This window comes from Sebastes umbrosus, chromosome 2 (genome assembly GCF_015220745.1).
Source record: "Sebastes umbrosus isolate fSebUmb1 chromosome 2, fSebUmb1.pri, whole genome shotgun sequence".
NCBI classification, from domain to species: Eukaryota; Metazoa; Chordata; class Actinopteri; order Perciformes; family Sebastidae; genus Sebastes; species Sebastes umbrosus.
In genome coordinates this window covers 38148942-38172208 of record NC_051270.1, presented here as the reverse complement: position 1 = coordinate 38172208, position 23267 = coordinate 38148942, and the positions used below count along the sequence as shown (strand labels likewise).

The 23267-nt window shown below is 42.3% G+C and overlaps 1 protein-coding gene and 2 long non-coding RNA genes across 4 annotated transcripts in view; all 3 read left to right on the top strand.

Moving 5' to 3' along the window:
- The window catches only part of adamts17 (ADAM metallopeptidase with thrombospondin type 1 motif, 17), a 99494-nt gene that overhangs the window by 26446 nt on the left and 49781 nt on the right, over positions 1-23267 (top strand). For both annotated transcript variants that reach the window (XM_037746207.1, XM_037746218.1), the window contains exons 4-5: positions 8883-9055; positions 22163-22246. In XM_037746207.1, coding sequence (XP_037602135.1) covers positions 8883-9055; positions 22163-22246 — 257 coding nt within the window. The remainder of the gene's footprint in view (positions 1-8882; positions 9056-22162; positions 22247-23267) is intronic.
- On the top strand, positions 2367-4438 carry LOC119474392. The gene is made up of 3 exons (XR_005203567.1): positions 2367-2723; positions 3463-3510; positions 3859-4438. It is a non-coding gene; the product is annotated as an uncharacterized LOC119474392 (long non-coding RNA).
- LOC119474398 lies at positions 12935-20274 on the top strand. Its single transcript, XR_005203568.1, has 3 exons — positions 12935-13082; positions 13381-13655; positions 19267-20274. It is a non-coding gene; the product is annotated as an uncharacterized LOC119474398 (long non-coding RNA).

Below are 23267 nucleotides of genomic sequence, written 5' to 3'. Positions count from 1 at the left end.
TATTTCTATAGCACATTTAAAACAACATGAGCTGACCAAAGTGCTTTACAGACATAGGCAGAATAAGCCTTCAGTGTTTTTAGTGGTATCTATTTTGTATACTTTCCTGACATTTCACTGGGTAAAGGCTACCAGAGGTGGGACCAAGTCATTGTTTTGCAAGTCACAAGTAAGTCTCAAGTCTGCACTCAAGTCCCAACTCAGGTCTCGAGTCCTAAACAAGCCATATGCGCTCTTCATCAAATGTAACGTCATTCTAACAGCAGAGTAACTGGATCCAACTGGTGCTCAGTAACATAACGTTAGTTCTTCAACGTTTTCTCCTGAAACTTCATTGGAGGCTGTTGGATTGGTTGAAACAAAATGGATCCGGGGAGTTAAGTGTAAGATAATCAAATCCCAATAACAAATAAAGAGTCTAGAATTCAATAAAGAAAAGAGATTTAGCAATAAGCAACAAAAGGTAGATATTCAATTTGTTCAGTTAAGTTTTTTCCCCCATGAGTGAATCCTCTTCTCGAACAAATCAAAAAAGGATCTCTGTAAAAGTAAACAAAACCAACATCTCTTTTTTAAATTTTTTTTTATTACTTTTTAAGTTAAAGTGCAAAACAAGTGGGCAAAGTGTAAACAAATAGTGCATTACACACAACCTACAAATAGAGCAGTACAAGAGATCTACATGGAAAGAAAAAAAACAAATAAACACCTGATACAGCAAAGGACAACCAGTGAACTAGAATCACGTGCGCGTGTGTGCGTGCATGTGTGAGAAGGATATAGTAGAGAGAGATGACAGAATAAGTGAATAAATAAGTGTCAAAATAGAACACAAGGGGTTGGGGACACAGCAATAATCAAAGGTAAATGGGAAGAGAGAAGTGAAAGTAATTCATAAGTGAATAAATAAACAACATAGCTACATGTCAAGCTGTCATGTCTTATAACGCGCAACCGGAAGTCGAATGATGGAATTTTTTTTTTTCTGCAACAGTTATATATATTTTTTTCTGGCCTGTTAACAATATTTCTTTTGTTTGCATAGCACTTTCAGTTTGTGTCATTTTTTTTATTTTTATTTTTTTCTCAGACTATCTTGAACTGTAAGCCTGAGGGAGACTCCAAGCTGACAGAACTGAAGAGACTGAGCCAGGGTCTGTCTGGCCAGAGGCCTGTACTACGAAGCGAGTTCTACGAAGCGAGTTCAACGTCCCCAGGGTATCTTCTCGTTATCTGGCTTCACTAACCCTAACAAACGAGGTCTCGCTAAACGGTACTACGAAGGGAGATCCGGGAGTCATGAACTGAGCCAGGCCACTTTGCCTCAAGGCTTGTCACCAGACATTGGTGGTCACAAGTCATCTGCAAAAGCATTTGGGGTTTACAATACTTTCACAAGACAACAGCATCAAAGTAACATCAATGCGCATTTGAAAGGACTCCACGGTGGAGAGAACGATAGTCAAACCATGACACCTGTGGGCTGTGTGAATATTTCAATATGTGCTGACCTTTAACCTTTAATTATCCCGGCTTATATATATATATATATATGTATATATATACATATACATATGTATATATATACATATATACATACATACATACATACATTAATGTCCAAATTACCATTGCAAGACTTACCTGAACGTTGAGGCTGTGGAACGATTTACGGTTCACATAATCTGCCTTGTTGTCACCCAGACATGCACTGATGCGAATGTGTGTGCAATCTATTGCACCAAGCACTCTGGGGAACCCTATGAAAAGAGTAGGCTGCATTTACTATAGGCCTGCAAGAGTATACATTATTTATAGATCAAGTAGTCACATAGGTTAGTGCCTACCTGCCATGTTATAAAAGCCCTCTTTTATGGTCTGCGTGGGCAAGTGGCCAGGGAAAACGACATATACATCAATAAGCTCTGTCAGCGCACGTGCAACTTTGTGTATTGCTCTGCATACTGTGTTTTTGCTGAGGCTTTCAGCGTCACCCACAGCATACAAATAAGTACCTGTTGCAAAATACCGCATAGCAATGCACACAGTCTGCGGCACTGTAAGCGCACTGCTGCGACGTGTCACACTTGCAACGTACGGTTCCAGGAGCCCACACAGATACACCAGTCCCTCATTCGAGAATCTGTAACGATCGTACAAGTAATCATCGGGAAATGAAAACGGGTTTTGGCGGTCCCTAAAGATCCTCGCCCTCCGAAGAGACCCTCTAACAATATGCGCACCCAAGTCAATGGGATCTTCGACAAATGGTGATGCCATTTTCCAAGAGAACTGATTGGTCAGTGGGCGGTGCTTTTATAGGCGTTGATCTCTAATCTGGAACATAACCTGCTCCGGAGCAGCATCAGTTACCATGGTGATCTACCCCGGTAAGAAGTCAACCAGTTTCGTAGTACGGAAAACCCTGAAGTTACCTCGACAATGCTAAATCCTGCTTCGTAGTACAGGCCTCAGGAGGACTTGGAGGAGAACACAAGACAAGAGGCTCAGCAGACGGTAAAAGATTGAGATGAGCAGGAGGAAACAGTCCTGCAGACCGCTGAAAACTCTCTGAAGAAAGCTGAGGTCCATTACTCCCTCTCAAGGGAGCTGGAGTTCTTCCTCACCAATGCAAGGAGCACCAAAACCTGGGTCAACTCTCATCCTACCAACATATTTAACATACAAGAATTATGGAACAGGGACCCCAAGAATAAACTACTGTAAGAAACAACTGTCATAGCAAAATGTGGACATTATTTGATATGTAATTGATGTGATCTGAAGAAAAAACTCATTATTTTAGAAAAGTTACAGTTAATTTGCATGATGTGTAAAATGAAAATAGACAGAACACATGAAGAAATCTGTGGCTGTTGTAATGGGTACTTTTGACAGAGTCATGAAAATTGGAATGATAGATAAAAGCACTTGTGAGATATACTGAAAAAAGGGAGATGTGTTGGATTTATCTAAGCATATTTTGTGCATTTTATACAATTGTTTCATATTCTGAAGCAAAATGTAATAGTATTGTGTAGACTCTACATTGTATGAAGAGAGAGTAAATGAATGTGTTTAGGTCATGTTGGGATAAAGTCATTATCAGCGCTGTTAATTCTGTGCGAATTTCTTTGCATTGGTAAAACGACAGATTATCAGCATGAGTTTGTGGTATATTATTGTATAAACAGCAGGGATATGTAGTTATAACATCAGTTAACTTTTAGGGTTAGGGTTAGTCATAGACTGTCGTAGGATTACTTCATTGGGCTTGTAACCACTAAATGTAACGTTAGGCTATCAAGTTTTTTTCTAATGTTGAAGGCTTAGGACATTTTTAGGTAGTACGTAATGTTAAGATGGCTAGTTCTTAGGCAGCACTCCAAAGTTAGGGTAAATTTTGGCCAGGGAAAAACGGGCATGTTTTTTTTAATGCCTTTGCTTTTGCTGCTGCTGCAGATTGCCGTCAGACGTCCGTAGTGCCTCCACTGTGGCTCAAGTTCTGTGGTGAGTATGTACAGTATTTTATCTCTAAATAGTAGGTGATCACTGGGAATGAAGGTCTGATGAGTTGCTTTGTTGCAAAAGAGATTACCATTCACCTGTGTGATGAACATTCTTATGCGTTGTTTCACTGCAGTGTTTATTCACTTGATTTAATATAAGTTAGCCAGTCTGGTGAAACCTACACACTGAAAAAAAACTCAGTAAAGTATAGTGCCACAGCAGAGTGTACCAGTATTGCAGTCAAATTAGTAAATTCAATTGAAGAGAACAAATTGTATCCTAATGAGGTCTGAATTAAAAAAAAAAAAAAAGATCTTATCCTTAAAGAAATGATTTTCCTTTCACCAGGACATGACTGAGGCCAATGCGCTACGTGAGGTTGAAGGAACAACGGTGGGGATCTGTGTTTTCAGAGAGACTCCCAGCATTGACTATTCTGATGTCGGAGTAATCCTCGAGGGTGTGGTGGTGTTTCACGGCCCTTGCATCTGCAATGCTGTTTGGACTCATTTACACCGTCAACATGAAGTACCCTTCGAAGCTCCGCTACACCTTAGAAGTTATTCAGAAGGTTATAATGGAGATGGATGCGTCTGACTTTTCAAGAAAGGCCCAAAGCTTGAAAAGTAAAATACACGAGTGAGGAGAGCTCACTGTCCAAGTTCATGACTCACTGTTTCTGTAGTTGAGGTAGATGCAGAGTCTACATTCCTGGACTGAGTGGTGTAGCTGGTTCTGACCATTTTTAGTGGACTAAACAATTTGTATGGCACTTTTTACATTTTCACTTCTCAAATGGGAGATGGGATGTCTTGGAAAGAGTTGAGCAGTTCCATTGATGTCAGTTGTAATTGCTGTATAACAGTAGTAAATAGGTCTCCAGATTCTGGAATAAAGGCTTTGAAACAAAACTTTACAATTGTTTTCAATGGGGAAAAAAGTGGGTATTGTTTAGAATGATCAAGAAAAAGTTACAAAACAAGCAGTCAGAGCTGATCTGAGGTCTGCTGTCCATCTGCCGTCTATGAGAGCCGGCTGTCAATCACTCGCGAACTCCGACCAAACGGTCAAACTAGTCAGCGCTGATCAAATACGAATCAATATTCTGTTACGTTAATGCCTATTTCTCTCCTCAAATGTTTTCAGAATCATCTTCAAGCATGGTTTAGCTGTAAAATGAGAAACTTTGTGACCCAGCAGCCATGTTGAGATCAGTTGAGGAAATACCAAGCACCGCCCACCAGCCAGAGCACAACCAATAGGAACGCTCTCTCTCTGAAATGACCTGTGATTGGCCAAAGTCTCCCATCACGGGCTAGATTTTTTTAAAGCCTGAAAACGGAGCCATGAAGTGTAGTTTTCTCACTTGAATTACAATATGCTGAAAGGTTATTATGGCCAATGATGCCAAAAAATTGTTGCCTACTGAAGCTTCAAGTGTCATTAGAAAAAGAAAAGATGACACGATTATTGAAATGGTGGATTTTCCTTTTTCATAACACATTTGTTTACACGTTGTTTCCCCTCCGCTGTCTGTCTCTCTCTCTGCCCGCTGAGCAGCTGAGCGTCTCTTGTTCTTCGGAGGTAGACCATTAAATTAGCTAATTAAAACAACAAACATCGCCCGACCCCATTACCTACTACTGTTTTTATTTTAATCTCTCGTTGGCCTTCCTGCTTTATCACCCACGGCCGTACAGTTCAGGGGATGAGATCGGCGCATGTAGTGCACAGATACAAACATAGATATGAAACAGTTTTATATGTATACAGATTTTTTCTCAATACGATTATCATGGCAAATATATATCACGATATCGATTTTACCGCAATATCATTAAAACAATGACGCACACACTTAAAATACATCTTTAACTTTAATTGGTCCAACGTTTGTTTGTTTTCTTTCCAAAACAACGGATAACAGTGTATTTTTTTTTTAGTTTGTCTTAACTGAATAAACAATCAATAAAGTGTGTGTATGTGTGTGTGTGTGTGCGTGTGAGATAGTCTGTCTATGGTAAGTTCTTGTGCAGGAAGACAAGCATGTTCAGTTTATCAGGCTTCAAGCTGGACCGGATTGCAGTCTGAATATTCCCTGAAGAGCTGAAAAGTCTTTCCGATGAGACGCTAGTGGCAGGTATGCACAGGATCTTTCATGCCACTTTAGCCAGCCAGGGAACCTCCTCTTCGTTGGTTTTCCACCATTTCAGTGGGTAATCTTCAGTGATGGCAGGCATGGAAGAGTGCCTCGAGAGTTCTAGGATCGCCATTTGTTCTGCTGTCTTGGGCCTGTCCTGTCTCCTGCTGTTTACGCATTGTGATGGTCTTCAGAAGGCCAGGCAAGCTTTTTTGAGTCGGACACTTTTATTTAAATACATACCCTTTATCATATTATGTCATGTTTACGTCACAACGGCAGTTGGTAGTCTTTGCAAAAGCGTCAACAACCATGAAAGCAGGGAAAATCAGGGAAATTGTTGATGTTGTATTCACCATGTGAAGTAAAAGAATATCCCGTGATGGCCAAACATATTGTACTCCATTGCCAGCTCGTTTAAAAAGACATATTTCTTCATATTTCTTCTTGTTGCATCATCCACACTTGTGCCCCCTACATCTGCCACTATGGCTACTTAAGGATGAGAGCCAAAAGGAGAGAAAAGGCTTATATGGACTGCAAAGACAATAAGCTTCAACGATTCAGCAATCAGCCTCAAAGTTGACTAAATATTAGAAGTTGTCGCCTTGATGTAATTTAGTGTAATGCAACGCATATTTGTGTATGATCAAATGTTACTTTGTAGCCTATGTGCAAGGCGCTCCAGATAAAATTGTCTGCTAAATAAATAAATAAATCAATGTAAACTTACAACAGCAGACATGAGACTAGGGTCCCCCAGCTTCTCATCGAGAGCTTCAACGTCGGCTTGGGTTTTCAGAGGGAAGACCACTCTTTCAGGGACCTCTACCGCCGATCCATCTGGCTTCTTCAGCAGGGCATTTAACATCTTACTATGAACCTGTTGGGTCTCCTTCACTTCTTCTACAATGTTAAGAAGTTTAGAGAACATGGCTTCACAAGTGGGGCTGGCAACCCTCTGAATAGTGTGGCTGGCGACTTGGGCAGTGGAGCTGGTGACCCAGCTGGTCATTTTCTTTGCTGCTGGCCCGAGGAGTTGCTGTGGGGGAGTCGGTGGAAGTTCCTCCTCCGATCAGAATGCTCAATTGACTCGAGGAGTTTTGCCCTTGGCCTAGAAAGGTTAACATAAACATATAAGGCACACCATACTAACTGCTTGCATATTAATTTTTAAACAAATGACCTTTAAATGGCATTACCCCACAAACACCTACTTTCTTTTTCTTGGGCCATTTTTCGGTGTCAGTCAGGTCCGATGAATACTCAGCTTGATGAAGCTTTAGCCTGGCATCTGCATAAGTGGCTGTTAAATGCAAAGACACATCAAGAGTGAGGCAGATATTGAAATAGAACTAGATTTGCATACCCGTTTACAACCATGAAAGCAGCATTAATTGCAGAATACAATATAGATCCTTTCCGGTGCCACTCTGTGACTTCTTACTTATCCACATACTGTTTTGTTTCTATGCCCTCTGGTGTTTCGAAGCATACTGCAATGAACAACGCTCTGAGCATAAACGCCTCAGTGCATGCTTGTAGTGCAGGCGCCATGTACGGAGGCCCGTGCCACGGTGTCTCGCGCGAGCATAAACAAAGCTTAACAACTTTCTGGGTTTTTGAATCAACAAACTCCAGACATTTCAGCAATACACTACAAATTTTGTCCCAAATTATCCAACTGTCTTAGCAGCAAAACTAAATACAAGTGAAAAACATATTACAAGTTAGCTGGGGTGAGAAGATATTTTAATATGATACAACAGACTACTAACCCATGAATAGGATGCAGGGAGCTCTTGGGATGCTCAGTGCAGCAACATTTTTTTAGTGAATGGAAATTAATCACTTTTTTTTTTTTTTTAAAGCATTGTCGTTCTCCACCACAACAGTAAGAGTTGAAAGTCTGTGGGAAACTGATGCGTCTTCAGATCAGTGTTAATTATCTCGGGTTTAAATCCATGCAAGCAATATAAAAAAAATTATATCTGTAAAACAAACAGGATAATAAAAAGACTAAATCTACCTTGTTTTGGTAGAAAAGGTGATCAGGGTTTTCCTTGAAGAATTTTGCAACGAGATCAGCTGGATCTCGTTCTTCATCTTGCGGTATCTTCGTCCTTTTTAAGTCAAGGAGGTCTTTGATGCGCTTTCCTTTTCTTGACAATTCCTCTGCCTGCTTTGTTTGCACCGGCAAGTACATGTGTGACCAAACTGGTGAACAGCTTCAAAAAGGAAGGGCCACTCTTCCATTACTGTATTTACAGTAGGCCAGGCTAACAACTTATCTCACTAACTTCTGTTCGGTTAGCTAACTAGCAGACCCAAACCCTGGAGGGAAGACAGCATTTGTAATCGGGGCGCCTGAGGCTAAAGCTGGGGCTAGCATTAATAGCCTGTGTCTTGCGTCCACTAATGTTTACTTAATGTTAAATCGTAAATTACCTTGAGTTAACACAATACCACATTTGCGTTAGATTCCCAACAAGAGTCCATAAATATTTTCCGGGCTTATCTGTTAATTTGTTAGCAACCGGAGTGGATATTTATTTACAAGAACTTGCCACAGTACACCGTTATCTCGGTTAGCCAAATAGCAGGCCAAACCATTACATTTTGGAGGGAAAACAGACGCTAACGCTAGCATTTGTATGTTACCTATCAGTTTTGGCGGACCGCCTGAGGCTAAAACTGAGGCGAACTCTACCTGACGTCCACTGAAGTCTAAAATATAAGCATTGGTAAAACGTAAATAACAATACCAAACTTGCGTTAGTCTCAAAATGAGTCAGCAAAATATTCCTGGTGTATCTGGTAACGTTAACGGTTTGTAAACAGATTCTGAAAGCAGAATCTGTTTATAGAGATTGGGGTGTGCTATGGTTTACATGCTGTGTCAGATATTATTCTTCTCCGACAAGAAAAACTAAGCAGAGTACATATATCGGTTATATATATATACATATATATATATAAAGATATATATATATATATATATATATATATATATATAATATTGATGCGGATGGGTTTACATTGTGGTTAATGGAAAGCTCGGTGCGTGTCATACCGACTCTAGGTTGCCTTGTGTGTCGGTATCGAACGCCGACGGCCGTGACAAAGCATCAGTACGTCCTGGGAATGAGAATGGGCTGGGTAACTTTACCTACGGCTTGGTGGTGTTTCTAACCTTGGGCTTATTGTCTGTCTCTCTGCCTGTTTGTGCTAGGGAAGAAGAAAGAGAAGATGTCAAAAGTGGGCGAGGAGGGTCGCGGGAAGAGAAATGCCATTCGCCTGCACGAGGCATACACCGTGGAGACAGTGGTGGTGGCGGACTCCGACATGGTGCAGTACCACGGTGCCGAGGCGGCAAAGAGGTTCCTGCTGACAGTCATGAACATGGTAAGAGTCCTAGAAACAAATACAGTCTTCCGACTCCCTTCCCAAGGGTTTATAAAGTCAAACATAAAATAGTGTTTTGTATATAGAATCGGTGCTGTGTAGCATTCAATCAACACATTAGCACATTTAGAGGTTTTATTGAAAATATGCTCACTTACTTATACAATGATCCATTTTTTATACCTTGGTTTTCACTTTTTTTCTTGCCTGTGCTTTATGAATTGGGATAAGTTGCTTTTGCTTTGTATTGTCACAATTTGAGCCATTAGGTCCATTAAATTAAATTCCATAAATCACATAGTCATGTGTGTGGGGAGTCAGCACTAAGTCAGTGGTTCAGAAGGACAGTTTCAATAACTGTGCTTTATGTGCAATTTTAGTGTTAGCAATTGAAAAAAAAAATTAACCCTGGCTGATATTCATTATTTTATTAACAATTTAGTGATTATATTTTGTTATTTTAAACCAGTTGCAATATATTTGATTTTGTTGTTATAATTCTGAAAATATTTTAATTATTTTTGTATTTAATCACCTTGAATAATTCCTTGCTCTTAGAACAACTGATACTGATACTAACTGGGTGATGGAGGGTCTAATGTAAGAGCTAAATACACAACCTCCAAAACCCTCCGCTGTCCAGGTGCTGACACACACACGCGCACGCATACGCGCACGCATACACCAACACACACACGCACAAACACACTTGAACACACACACACTCACAAAGGGCAAGGGTTAATTGTTAATTGTTTTCTGCTATTTTCTGATGGAATTGCAGTGCCTCTGCCAACACAATTTCAAAGGCAAGAATCTACTACTGTGTCTGTAATCAGTCTGCAGAAGAGGCTGAAATTATAATACAATTCAATATAGTCCATCACATTACAAAGGAAAATTAAAATACATCCTTTAAAATTCAACAGTACATTGTTATTTCTGTAAATTGTCAATTTATTACCAAAGCTTTTATCACTAATACAGTTAAGATGGATGTCAATGTCAATTTAAGTGTTGCTCCTAAATATTGTGCTAGTGCTCCTCTTTTCAGTAGGGAGCACAATAAGCACAAACATTTGTCATACATCATGCATGCAAATAGGATGATCTTGTTCTTTTGGTTGCTACTGTGGTTTGGTTGTCTTTGTGAACTACATCGATGAAACGGGATTAAGCCATTTATCTTGACTTGGACAAACCAAAAGTGGCCTGAATTTGTGGAAAAAAAGTCATCCTATGTCTACCTACCAGCAATGAGTTGATGGAAGACAGAAAGGCTTGGTTCTTCTTCACTCAAGATATGAAATCTACTCATCAGAGTGGATAGGGGCTACGACAAGTTCCACAATGTCCTTTAGATCCAAAATAATATGCCATGCAGGTTCATCCTTTGGAACAAGTTGACCAATAATCAGAGGCAAACAATCGAAGCAGAGACCAATTCACCAATGCTCTTTTTTACTGAGAAAGTCTGTGGTATTGCTTGAGGTCGATTGGTTTTACCTCCCCATTTGTACTCAAAATTTTGGATCAAATCGTTAAATTTTGCGAATGTGAAATACTTTATAGAGATCAAAAGAGAAAAACAATGAGCAAAGTCCACAGGTATTTTGCCCTCAAATAGATCATGTGCTACATCTGGAGGGTAGCCGGCAGTGACATGAAAATGGGTGAGACTCTTACTCAAAACACAATCCCGTTTAACTCCACAGCGTGCACTTGCTGTTTCCAGTGCACGCTTCAAATGGCCTTCATGAAGTTCCCGCGTTCTACGCTCAAAAACACCAGCAGTCAATGACTGAATTTCGGATTTCTGAGCTGTGCAGAATCTACATAGAACTCACCAGAAAACTTTCAACAAAACTTGCCAGCACATTGGCTCATAGGTTGTCAGCTATAACACAAATCCTCTATTTTCTTGAGCTATTTTTTCTTCAATCACTTTATCTAGTATTTTATTATGCCTCAGTATTTCCTGCAATAACTAGATATACTGAAATGACCTCCTTTGGTCTACAAATAAAATATACTCTACAGGCTCTACTACCCTACAATTTACCTTGTAGTATTGCTTTCTTTTAAAAGAAGTGGCAAGGGGGCCACACTTTCCCAAAATTTTAGCCACAGGGTAAGAAACACACAGATTTGGTAAGATCTTCAATAACCATCTGATTAATAAGGAGGTTATGGTCTTTCAACATTTCTATCAATGCATGCTTTGTGACAGGCGCACAAGCTGAACTTAACAAAAAATTAAACTCCTCCACTTAGTCATCTACTGCTGTTGCTGGAATATGAAATATATTTTCCAATTTCAACAATATTACTGCTTTTTTCCGCTTGTAGTTTGAAACTGAGTCACATTGTTCTGGCAGATTTTCAACAGCACCGTCATCACTTTCTGTCACTGATTCAGTTTCAACTTCACCACATGATGCATAATCAGAACAGCCAACACTCACATTATCAGAGGTATCTGACACTTGCACCCGGTCCACAAATGTAACTACACTGGCTTTTAAATCTTTCAGTGTGAGTGGATGATGCTTCCTCCTTTTGTGTGTATAAAATGTACTGTAAACATTTGTCTTGAAAGGGCAACCAAGAAACACACAACTAAGTGTATCGTTACTTCGCAAATGTGTTCCAATATGAACAAAAAAATCTCTCTCTGTGGACAGGTCACTGCATTCACATAACTCACGTTTAAAAGTTACTGAACTGGAAGCTGTCTGTGTAACATGAGATGTATGAGCTTTATAGATGTGGCTGTTGAGTCAAATCCATGCATCTCAAATTTATTGAGATGCGTAAAAATGAACAGAAGAACAGGCTTGAAGTCGGCCGGGACCCCCCACTCAGGAACGAGCTAGAAGTCGGCCAGGACCCCCAACTCAGGAACGAGCTAGAAGTCGGCCAGGACCCCCAACTCAGGAACGAGCTAGAGTCAGGCGGGACCTCCAACTCAAAAGCGGGCTTGAAGTTGGCAGGGACCCTCAACTCAGAAGCAGGCTTGGTGTCGGCCGGGACCCCCGACACCGAAACTGGCGTGATGTCGACTGGGCAGCTGAGGCTCGGGGTCTTTGGGCAGCTTAGGAGATCGCTGTTTCCGAGACCCACGCTTCCTTCTGGGGGCTCCAACCCCTAGATATCTCAGGGAAATCGGCAGACGAGTGCCCCAGAAAGGGGACTGCTCCAAGTCTACAGGGTCAGGATGAAAGAGGAAGCTAGCCGACTGGGGTGCTAGCTGGAAGCTAGTAGGCAGAGGAGCAGACTGGAAACTAGCAGGTTGAATGCTAGCAGGCTGGAGGCTAGCTGAAGGGGAAGCAGACAGGGAGCTAGTAGACTGGAAATCAAAGGTGTTTTAAAAGTCCTTTACCCACTCAGGCAAGAGCTGCTCAGCCATGGCTTTGAGGAAATCTCCTTGCGTGCTCATGAGATAATGGTTTTCCCTTTCCTCACTACTGGAGGCACCGGAGGGTATAATTCAACTTATAAAATTCCTGGCCAAAAAATCCTTTTGCTGGATCCATCTAGGTCAGTTCGTACTGTCACTATTTTCAGGGAAACAGGTTTGGACCCAAACACAGGTAAGGTCGAGGAGACGGCAGCAGGCAGAGTTCAATGATTTTAATAATGAAAAACTTACAGAGAACACAAATGCGGCCAGCATCATGGCCAACTATAAAAGAGTGGTCCATTTTCCTGCCGCAGAGAGCCAAAGGGGATTGGGGAAGGCTTTGCCCGGCTGGCTGGCTCCCGTGTCTTCCGTCAAGTGGCCGGCAGCATCGATGGAACCCACATCAGGATCAAGCCACCTGAAGCAAACAAGGAAAACTACTTGAATAGGTACCTTGCATACAAATTGCAACTTCACACAAAGATATAATGGCCTGCTTTAATATAATATCAATGTCAACTATTAGTGAATACATTTTCTTTATTTTTAACAGGAAGCTTTTCCACTCAATTCAGCTGCAGATGATCTGAGACCACAAAGGTCGCTTCCTGAGCACATTCACAGGTATGGATGGGAATGAGTATTGTATCAACAGGTTGATACAATATTGCTTTGAGTCTTAAGATTTGAATAGTATTTTCAAGTGAAACTGTGACCCCAGATTACATTTAATTGGGATTTGTGGTTACTTTTTATTGTTAATTGATTAATTAATTTAAAACATATTCCATAATCATACATCCAACAGAAGTGTTTATGTATCAGGCATTTTTTACATAATCTATTCTTCAACATGCCAAAATAAAACATTTTAGAGCCTTTTTTAAAATCTTTTAAAAGCCTTCACAATGACCGTTTACAGGACTATCTGGTTATGTGCATGATGCACGGGTCCTGCGGTGGAGCTCCATTTATGTGCAGCAGCTCTACCCGCCTCCTGGCTGGTGCATCATTGGGGATGGAGGGTACCCATGCCTGGCCAAATCCATGAGCCTGATGACCCCATACAGGGAGCCGGTGCAGAACCCAGTACAGGGGAGGTATAACCGGCATCATTCAAAGGCCAGATGTGTGGTGGAGAGCTCAATTGGGATGATGAAGATCCGGTGGCGCAGCATCTTCCTCAAAGCTCTTGAGGTAAAGGAGAACATAAGATATGTGTAAATGTAACTACATACACAGCAGGTGACTGCTGAGCAGCAGGTAGGGAAAACAAGCATCAAAGTGGTACAAAGAAGAACATTTTGAGATAATTAAAAACAGTTAATTTAAGAAATATACTGGCAGCAGCTGTAACGGGTGTGGTATGGACCCAAATGCAGCACAAACACTGGCAGGTAACGTCAATAATATCTTTTATTCACAGCGTACACAGGAACCAGGACAAGCAGGTAAGTAAACTCACGGTACTGTTTTAGATGAAGGCTGGAAGCCTTGAGAGTCTTTCGGGGGGACCGGGAGCTCGACCAAGGTGGGCCAAACCAGTGTACTAGCGTGAGCCATGTGTGTCCACCAAACAATTCAGCAAACGTCAGCAGGGATTTAACACACACAATGGCGAGTGTGGCAGCACAAACAAAGTCAATAGTCCACAGTGATCCACAGGGTAACAAACAGGGAAACTCACACTGCAAAACCATCGTCGGAAAAGCACCAAGCAGCCCAGAGGAGCAGACAGAAACCAGGAACGCTGAGGCAGAACTCGTGGTTGGGGACAGAAGGCTGAGGCTATTTCTGGGATTACGAAGAGGCAGGTAAGTCAGAGAAAGGCAAGGTTGGTAACGGGAGATCAGTCCAAGAATGAGTGCTGGAGGGTCTTGCATGGGGGCGAAGAACAATCTCTAATATTCATCAGAGACCTCCATGTCTAACTCATCGTCCTCAGTCTCTGGGGGTGTCTCTCCTTCATCCTCGCCATCCTAGGATGAAGGAGGGGACAGTGTGTCACAGGTAGCACCCCTTGTGGGTGCTGAGGGCTTGGATGGCTGGTCAGGATGACGTTGGTGGAACTCTCAAATGAGCCAGGCATCCAGGATGGGTCGTGCCGGGACCTATGACCTTTCCTGGTCGACCAGATCCCTCCCAGTCGACCAGGTTATTGGACACCCCTCCCACAGAGACGGGAGCAAAGTAGGCGACGAACGGTGTAGGTAAGACCCCCATCGATGAATCGGGGCGGTGGAGGAGGAGGAGCTGTGGGGACCAGCGGGCTTTCACGGACTGGCTTCACCTTGGAAATGTGGAACGTCAGATGGATCCGCATGGAACGGGGTAGCTTGAGCCTTACTGCAGCAGGATTGATGACCTTCTGGATCTCGAAGGGACCAATAAACCTGGGTGACAACTTCTTAGACTCCACCCGCAAAGGTAGATCACGTGTGGATAGCCACACCCTTTGGCCAGCCCGGTAGGTGGGAGCCTCGGTGCGGTGACGGTTGGCTGCCGTGGCGTAGCGGTTGATGGACCGAAGAAGAGTGGCCCTGGCTTGAGGCCAGGTCCTGCGGCAGTGGCGGATGAAGGCCTGGACCAACGGGCAAGAAACCTCCTTTTCCTGGGCCAGGCACAAAGGGGGCTGAAACCCATAAGCACACTGGAAGGGGGAAAGTCCAGTGGCGGAGCTGGTAAGGGTGTTGTGGGTGTATTCAACCGATAACAGCTGTTAGGATGAGGGGTTCTTGGACGCTATGCAGCACAGGGCCGTTTCCATCTCTTGATTTTTCCTCTCCGTCTGACTGTTGGACTGAAGATGGAAACCGGACGACAGGCTGACAGTGGCTCCCATCAACGTGCAGAACTCCCTCCAGAATACTGAGGTGAATTGGTACCTCCTAAGGTATGAATGACAACATTATCTGAGATCTGGGAGCGAGCTCTGGAAAAAATCATGAATTTGTTTTTTTTAGCATTAAGAACCAATTTTAAACCATACAAAGAGGCCTGCAGCTGTTGAAAAGCAGTCAGGAGCTCATTAACAGCCTGACTCAGAGAAGAGGCAACTGAGTAGACTATTGTATCATCTGCATAAAGATACACCTTTGCTGTAAGTATGTCCTTCCCAATGCTATTTATAAAAATAGAAAATAAGACGGGGGCTAGAATTCAACCTTGGGGAACTCCTTTAGAGAGCCCCATGAAGCTTGACTTGTGACCATCTGTATATACACACTGGGTTCTATCTGCAAGGTAGTTTCTGAACCACTCTATAGCGTTTTCACCCACACCGACATCACTGAGTCTACCCAGCAGCAGCTCATGGTCGACAGAACTCTTGGCAAGGGTCGGAAGTTTGGATATAGGGCGGTAGTTGTTTAAGTCTGAAGGGTCCCCACCCTTCAATAAGGGGAGGCGTTCCGCAAAGCTCCTCCCTCATTACCACCACTGAGGTGCCCTTGAGCAAGGCCCAAGCGCTGCAGTGGAGCTGCTCAGTGGCCAGCAGATCAGACCGTGGTTGTACTGGGCAGCTTCCAGGTGTGAATGTGTAACTGTGTGAATGTGATCAGGGCGTTCCTGAAAAAGAGAGCATTGCTCTCAGTGAACCTCCCCCTGATTAAATAAAGGTTAAGTATAGAAAACACAGACTCACAGTATTGGATTAGTGTACAGTATGATGGACCACATACTGTAACTGTGCTTCACAGAGACATAATTGTGGACATAAGGAATTATTTTTGCCCTCTTGCCAATTCCCCCTACAATTGAAAATTCTCCATCTGACTCCATCTGTTGTTCGGATGGCGGGTGAACTTCTGCTGCTCGTGGCTGAGGCAAGCCTGAAGGGAAAAGTTAATCCAAATTGCAAGGTGTACAGTCATAAATATGATCTTGAGTATCTATATATTATCATACCGATTAAATTCTACCAGATTTTGCCTCAGCCACATGAAATGTAAAATATAAATATTTACACTTTGAGAAGTGTGCAAGTAGTACATTAACTTTCTGGTTAATAATACTACTAATAATAATAATAATAATAATAATAAATTCAACTTATATAGCGCTTTTCTGGAACTCAAAGACGCTTAACAATATAAACGGGAAACGATGTGAGACAAACAGCAGACAAACGACACGCAGAGGCGCACTCTCATACATACACACACACTAACAAATTGGTAAATGTGGGGGCGCTAGGAGTAGGCAGAGGAGAAGAGATGGGTCTTGGGGCCGGACTGAAATAGGGTGAGGGAATCAAAGTCTCTGATGTGTTGTGGGAGGGAGTTCCAAAGCCCGGGAGCTGCCCTGGAGAATGCTCTGTCCACAAAGCTGCGGAGGTTGGACTTGGGGGTGGAAAGTAGACCAGCTGAGGTCCGTGGAGGTTGGTAGGGGGACAGGAGGTCAGAGAGGTAGGGGGGAGCAAGTTGGTGGAGGGTCAGGATTTTGTGCGGATCCGGTGAGGATCATACAGTTGGCATGGTTGAAAATAACTGGAAGGTGCCCAAGCCAAATTTAAAGAGCTCTGAGCACCTGAACCTAATTGCAGACACAACCTCACACAATACCAATTAGGCACTGGAAGGAAATGATCAGGCTTTTTCGTCATATTCTATTTTGGATTAAATTTGGGCAATATTCATGAAAGAAAAATACTAACTGAACAAAATATTGAGAGACAAAGGGTAATATCTTACTTTGATTATCATATAGTCAAGTACAATTTCAACGTAAGACTACTGTATAAAGAGGTACAATCAATCTGGTGTGATGGAAAGTTCTTCATGTAGGCTAATCCATAAAGGGTTGCCATATTTTATAAAAGGTTTAACTCTAATTTCTCAATCACTATCCTCTTCCATTTTAATGCAATACATCTTTTAGCAATGGCTAGTAAAACCTCTGTGAGTTTTGTAGCGAGGCTATATTTAAGATTAGAATTCGTGAAATGACCTTGTTCTCAAGTGAATCCCAGGACCCAATGGAATGGTAACAAAAATGTGTTTAATACAAAAGGATGTTGTGTCGAAGAGGGAGGTTTCAACAGTAGGACATTTTAACGGCTAAGAATTGCAATTCTACAATTACTGAAATGATGTTTAATTCTAGCGGCGTTTGCTGTAACCCTCCAGCATCGCACCTCCAGTTACACTGCACACGTGTCATACCACCTCTGAATCCCTGGCTGTCTGCCATTGTGATTTCCTCACTATCATGGACATGCCAACCCAGGACAAGCAAAGCACGCTACTTGTTCTATTGTTGGCTGCAAGAACCAACAGAAAAGTCTTCATGTAGGCTACTCACAAGTCTTTTTCAAGGGGGGGTTAGTACACAGCAGGATTCACTTCACACTGAAGCTCAGGATGGACCTGGACAGGCTGTCCATGACCCAATTTCAAACTTGGAAGCTGTAAGTTTGCCATGTTTATGTTGTTTTAGTTACTGTTTATTTAGCAGACTGTTTGCCTGTTAATATTAGCATGTTGCACAGCTAATGTGGCTAGGTTTGATTGTAGGTCTACAGGCTGGAGAAATGTTGTAATGAAACTTTAACCTTAATACAGAGAAAGGCTGTGTTGTTTAGGTTTGATTAACATTAACACCCAGTCGCTAGCTTGCTCAGGCTGGTGGTACGGGAAGCTTGGCTCCCGTAGAAAGAAACATGAGCTAAAATAACATAATTCATATTATGTCTTTAGACTTTTGTACTGTTTACTGTTACGCAGCAAATCACCAACACACATTCCTTGTATGTGCTACTAACATTGCTGAGTACTCCCCTTATTCACATGTTGCCGTGTGTATCGGCCGCAATCTCTTGCAACTTATTCCTATTTATTCATTATGTCCTTAAGCATGTTATACTGTGTCAGTCATAATTTGTTGTAATTTTATTGCTATACTATTATACTTGGGCTATGCATCTTCTACAGTAGGCCTATAATATTCTAATAATATTCCAACTGGAACATTATAGGGTTAAGGTGGTATGTTTGTACATAATGTTAATACTTAAAGTGCTGTTATTTGTAGTATCACTCTATAACATAGGCCTATAGCCTGGAATCAACACCGGCCAGACAGACAGACAGGTATACATGCAGAGCTGAGGTGTGTGAGCTATTCATTCAAGTTTTAGGAGTCCCAGTCAGGATGCTCCTACATATTATACAGAGACACATTCTGAATCTCAACAGTGAATAAAAGATACACACTTCGAGCACTGGCTACTAAGCAATAATAAGATTAATGTAGTGAGTGTGTGGGCAGGGAGAGAGAGAGAGAGTGATGCCAAGAGCTCAGAGGAGACCGCTGTTGATCAGTCTGTAAACGTCTTCTCTGTAATGTTACTTCCCAACCACGAAAAACGATTAAAAGACATTACAACGTGACTACTTTTTCAGTTTCTTTGTTGTCTTGGGCTAAATAATACGTAAAAGTCTAATATTAGGGTCACTAGCTTTAGCGAACAGCGGGAAAGTGTGTGTGAAGTTACTACGAACTGAGATACTGTCAGCAGCCCTCTGTCTCTCTGAGTCTCACTTGGTTGCCATTTACTTAAATATTGAGTTTACAAGCTTTTTTTTTTTACAGACAACACAAGTTAGACTCCAAGTCAAATTCTGTGTAATAAATTTTTTCATCCATACTTGATAAAAACTGATTTATCATTTTTTCACAGTTTGTAGCTGTTGCCCTAGCCACACATGTAAGATGATGATGTTGTAGTAAACGATAACTTTTCTTCCTGTCATACACCTTGATATTACATGACAGTATATTATAACACTGAATCTGTCATGTTTTACAGGTCATCTGAGTGACCTGATGCTCGGTCCTGAAGCTCCTGTTTGACGAGGTGTTCCTGGAACCACCAGGTTCTCCTCACAGCATGAGAAACCATCAGAGGAGAAGCAGCATCAGGAGAGTCTCCGTATCCACGTGAAGATGCGCCACCGTGTCTTGAGAACTCTATTACCAGCTGACACAACTTCACTATGGATGCAGTCATAATAACACATATGGACAGCTCCGACAGTAATCAATATACCATTACTCTGATGACTTTTGTACATTTATCAGGTGTCTTTTACCAGAAATAATTAACTGACTACTATTTCACATCTTCTATTTTCCACTGCCTCACTGATTGTCACTGTACACACATTAGCACCATGCTACATGATACCTCTGTATCTCCCATGGATGTATGAAGACATTTTATCTCACAACAATTGTTTTCTTCTTCTCTGGGCTCTGTCAGTCATTTCTCACAAATGTTCCTGTAAAGGAAAACGTAAAACAGAGTGTATGTTTACAGTTCAGAGAGTTTATGCATAACGTAAATACTGAGCTGACGTAACATGTGACAGAGATATAAATTGCATTATTTACTGGAGCAAAAAGCATCGGGGGAACCTGTAATCTTGGCTGTGGATGTTGTTCATTTCTCCCCAATTTCAGATCAGTTTCTTGCTGGAACGTGTGCTGTGAAGTTTTTGGATTACACACTTTTAATCCAGTCATTATTGACTGTTGAATTGCTGATAAACTCCATGAGGCTGTGAATCCCAAGCCCCCAGGAAGAGCGCTAGTTGGTGATCCCAATTTTGGCAGCGGCCAAACGGCGGTACCACAACTTCCGTGTCCGTCACGTGATGCTATTGGGCCCAAAAATACTTTTTTACCATAGACTTACTTTGGGAAAGAGACGTCTGTAACCCAGCGGATAATTTGTTTTAAGGTGAATCAACTCCCCAGTACGAACACTCTAATAGTCCTTATTAAAATCATTAGGTCCTAAAAGTTGTAAAACGCACTAATAGCTGAATCCAGAGTTATTTCCCTTCCTCCGTTCATGTGAATGAGACCCAGACCTTGTCGATGGCGTGATGTTGGGACCCCGTGACCGAGTCATGTGACTGAGCAGACGCTACTGTGCATGTTCCATGGGCCCAATGGATGCGGAAGATGGGGCGGTAGATCCGAGTTCTTTTCCAGACGGAAGTCGAGCCATTTTGGCTTCATGCACCACTGAGCAACTTTCATAGGAATGAACTGGGCCCCGCCTCCAACGCTGTATCCAGTTCTCTTAATACATCCATGGTGAATCCCCATTCCCTGGTTACAGGCAGTGACACAGCTTAGACAGCGATTGATTGACAGCAGAGACCTGGAAATGCTGACCAATCGGAGCAGATTATGAGGGTGACTTAAAGGGACAGGCTCTGAACCAGAACGTTTCAGACAGAGGCTGAAAGAGGCATTATGCAGGCAGACAGTACAAGAAGAATAAAGTTTTTTTGAGCATTACAGCATGTAAACATTTAGTAGAAAATTTTAATATAAATTATGTATGAACCTGAAAATGACCATAATATGTGACCTTTAAATTATTAATAATGCATGAATAATTTCAGCACTACATTTGTACCAGTGGTCTTCCAAGATGTTACACACTGGTGGAGCTGGATGTTTCTGAGTTAATAAAGCGTGTTGGCTGCTGTTCAACTGTAACTGTCTGTGTGCGTTTATTCTTTTCTTAAAATTTATAGGTGAACCCATGAGGAGCTGGTTACAATAGTAAAGTCATAATCTACCTAACGTTACGTTTCAGTGAATGTTCTGCAAGCTAATTATCTAACTTTCACCGTTACAGCCTTCAAGGTTAATGGCTTATGCAAGCTAGTTCAAGTGAGAGAGAATAAGTGCATTAACCTGCCCCGCCCCGATTAGTTTCACCTGGTCTTGATTACCCTCCTCCCTTGTGTATTTAGTCCTCGTGCTGCCCCTCGTCTGTTGCCAGTTCGTCTGTTCTTCCAGTCAGCGTTCCAGCCTTTTTGTTCCTTGTGTGCTTTAAACCCCTGCCTGTTTGTACTATGATTTTGCTCAATGTTTTTGGATACCTTTGCATGTTTTGGACTGATTACCTGTGTACCGAACCATTTTACAAGTAAAAACTTTTTATTATACTTTCCTTGTGTAGAGTCCTGCTTTTGAGTCATTGTCTGTTTGCCCATTGTGATATAAATGCGCACATCACTTTCTCAATTTACAGTAAAGACATACAGACATACTTATCATTTCAGCTGCTGTGTGATGCTGCAAGTAGCGTATTTAATAAACTCAATAAAACCCCATCTTGCGCCTACAGCGACATCTGTAGACCGATTTGACTGTAATGTGGCATGGTAGGAGTAGCATCGCAGGGCAGCGATGTGATCTACTTTGTCTTTATTAAGTCAACCACTGTTACTATTTATTCTTCTTTTGAATTCATTTTGGAAGATGCCCGTCTGAACTTACTTAGCTTGGGTGGTTGTGTGACACTGCACGCAGTGTGTAATGTATGTTGTGAGAAAGTGTGTGCATGTGGCTGCCTTCTTTCCATGGCTTACTCTGCCTCTAGTCACAGCGGTTCTTGTCTTGATGGCATTAACACACCAGATTACCAGCCTCCCTGAGCCTGAGGCCCAGAGCCAGAGGGAGGCAGGTGTATCAAACAAGCGCTCTGTATTGAAGGCTAATATGTAAAAAAACACTGAACAAAAAGAACATTGCGTCTGTGGCTTGTGTCTAATTTTTAAAGGACATCATCATACAACTGGAGCATTAACAATCACTTGATATCTGCTCATTTTTCTGTCCTTTAAAACTGTTCTCCCCTGCTGGTGAGATCTGTAGTAATGTTGCTCCGTCTCTTGCAGGTCTACAACATGTTCCGCCACCAGAGTCTGGGAGTCAGGATCAACATTCGTGTCACCAAGCTGGTGTTGCTTCACAGCCGCCCAGTAAGCCTGACTTTTCACCCTTTTGACCTCTCTTTAACTCTCTGCAGACCTGAACAACCTGACACGCTGTGTGTGTGTGTGTGTGTGTGTGTGTGTGTGTGTGTGTGTGTGTGTGTGTGCGTGTGCGTGTGCGTGTGCGTGTGTGTGTGTGCGTGTGTGTGAGGAAGGTCATGCACCTAAGGCGAGACATTCCCTATTTCTCCTTTAAAATGCTCTGTCCTGTTGACTCCATTATAAAGATCCCCTGTCCAAATTAAAGATTTTTAAGTAATCTGCATTCAACACCTTACAACATGAATTCAATCAATCATTCATGAAGGATCAATTGTAATATCTTCGATGATCCCTTTACTTTTCATTTAGTGCCATCATCTGGTCAAAATTTCATTTTGTTCAACATTTGGTTTATGACCAAAAGCCCACAAAACTAATGGCATACCCATCAGCCTCAGCTGTACTTTGTGTTTACTGCTATTTGTTAAATTTGTTTGTGCTCAATGTTAGCATGTTAAAGGGACTGTTTGTAACTTCTTACACGTATAAATCATTGCGGGTCGGTGTCCCATGCACGCTCGCGTGTGGCTATGCTGTTCAGACTCAGACTCCAACACAAACTACAGTGAAGCACCAAAACCGCAAAGTTCTATCTAGTGAAGCCCGTCTGTTAAACAGTGTTGTCTCTTCCTGCTTCGGCCTCCCGACCGCGGTAAGAAGACACAGGGGAGACCGTAGCTTTGGTCTCCAGAACCGGAGTCTCTGCTGTACTCTGCTCCTCTGCCTGCCTTCACTCACACACCGCGCTCGTTCTCACTCTCTCTCTCGCTCCATCTCTACACAATGCAGAAGAGTTAGTTTAGCTCTGAGAATATCTAGGTTGTCTAGAAATAACTGCTGCAGCTCCTCCAGACCAACAGAGGTTTCCCGTATCTTGTGAAGTGACGGGGCTCCGCAGAGAGAAACGTTATCGTCTCCGAACAAAACTCCGGTGTCTCCCCTGTTCCCTCCGGCCGTGGTCGGGAGG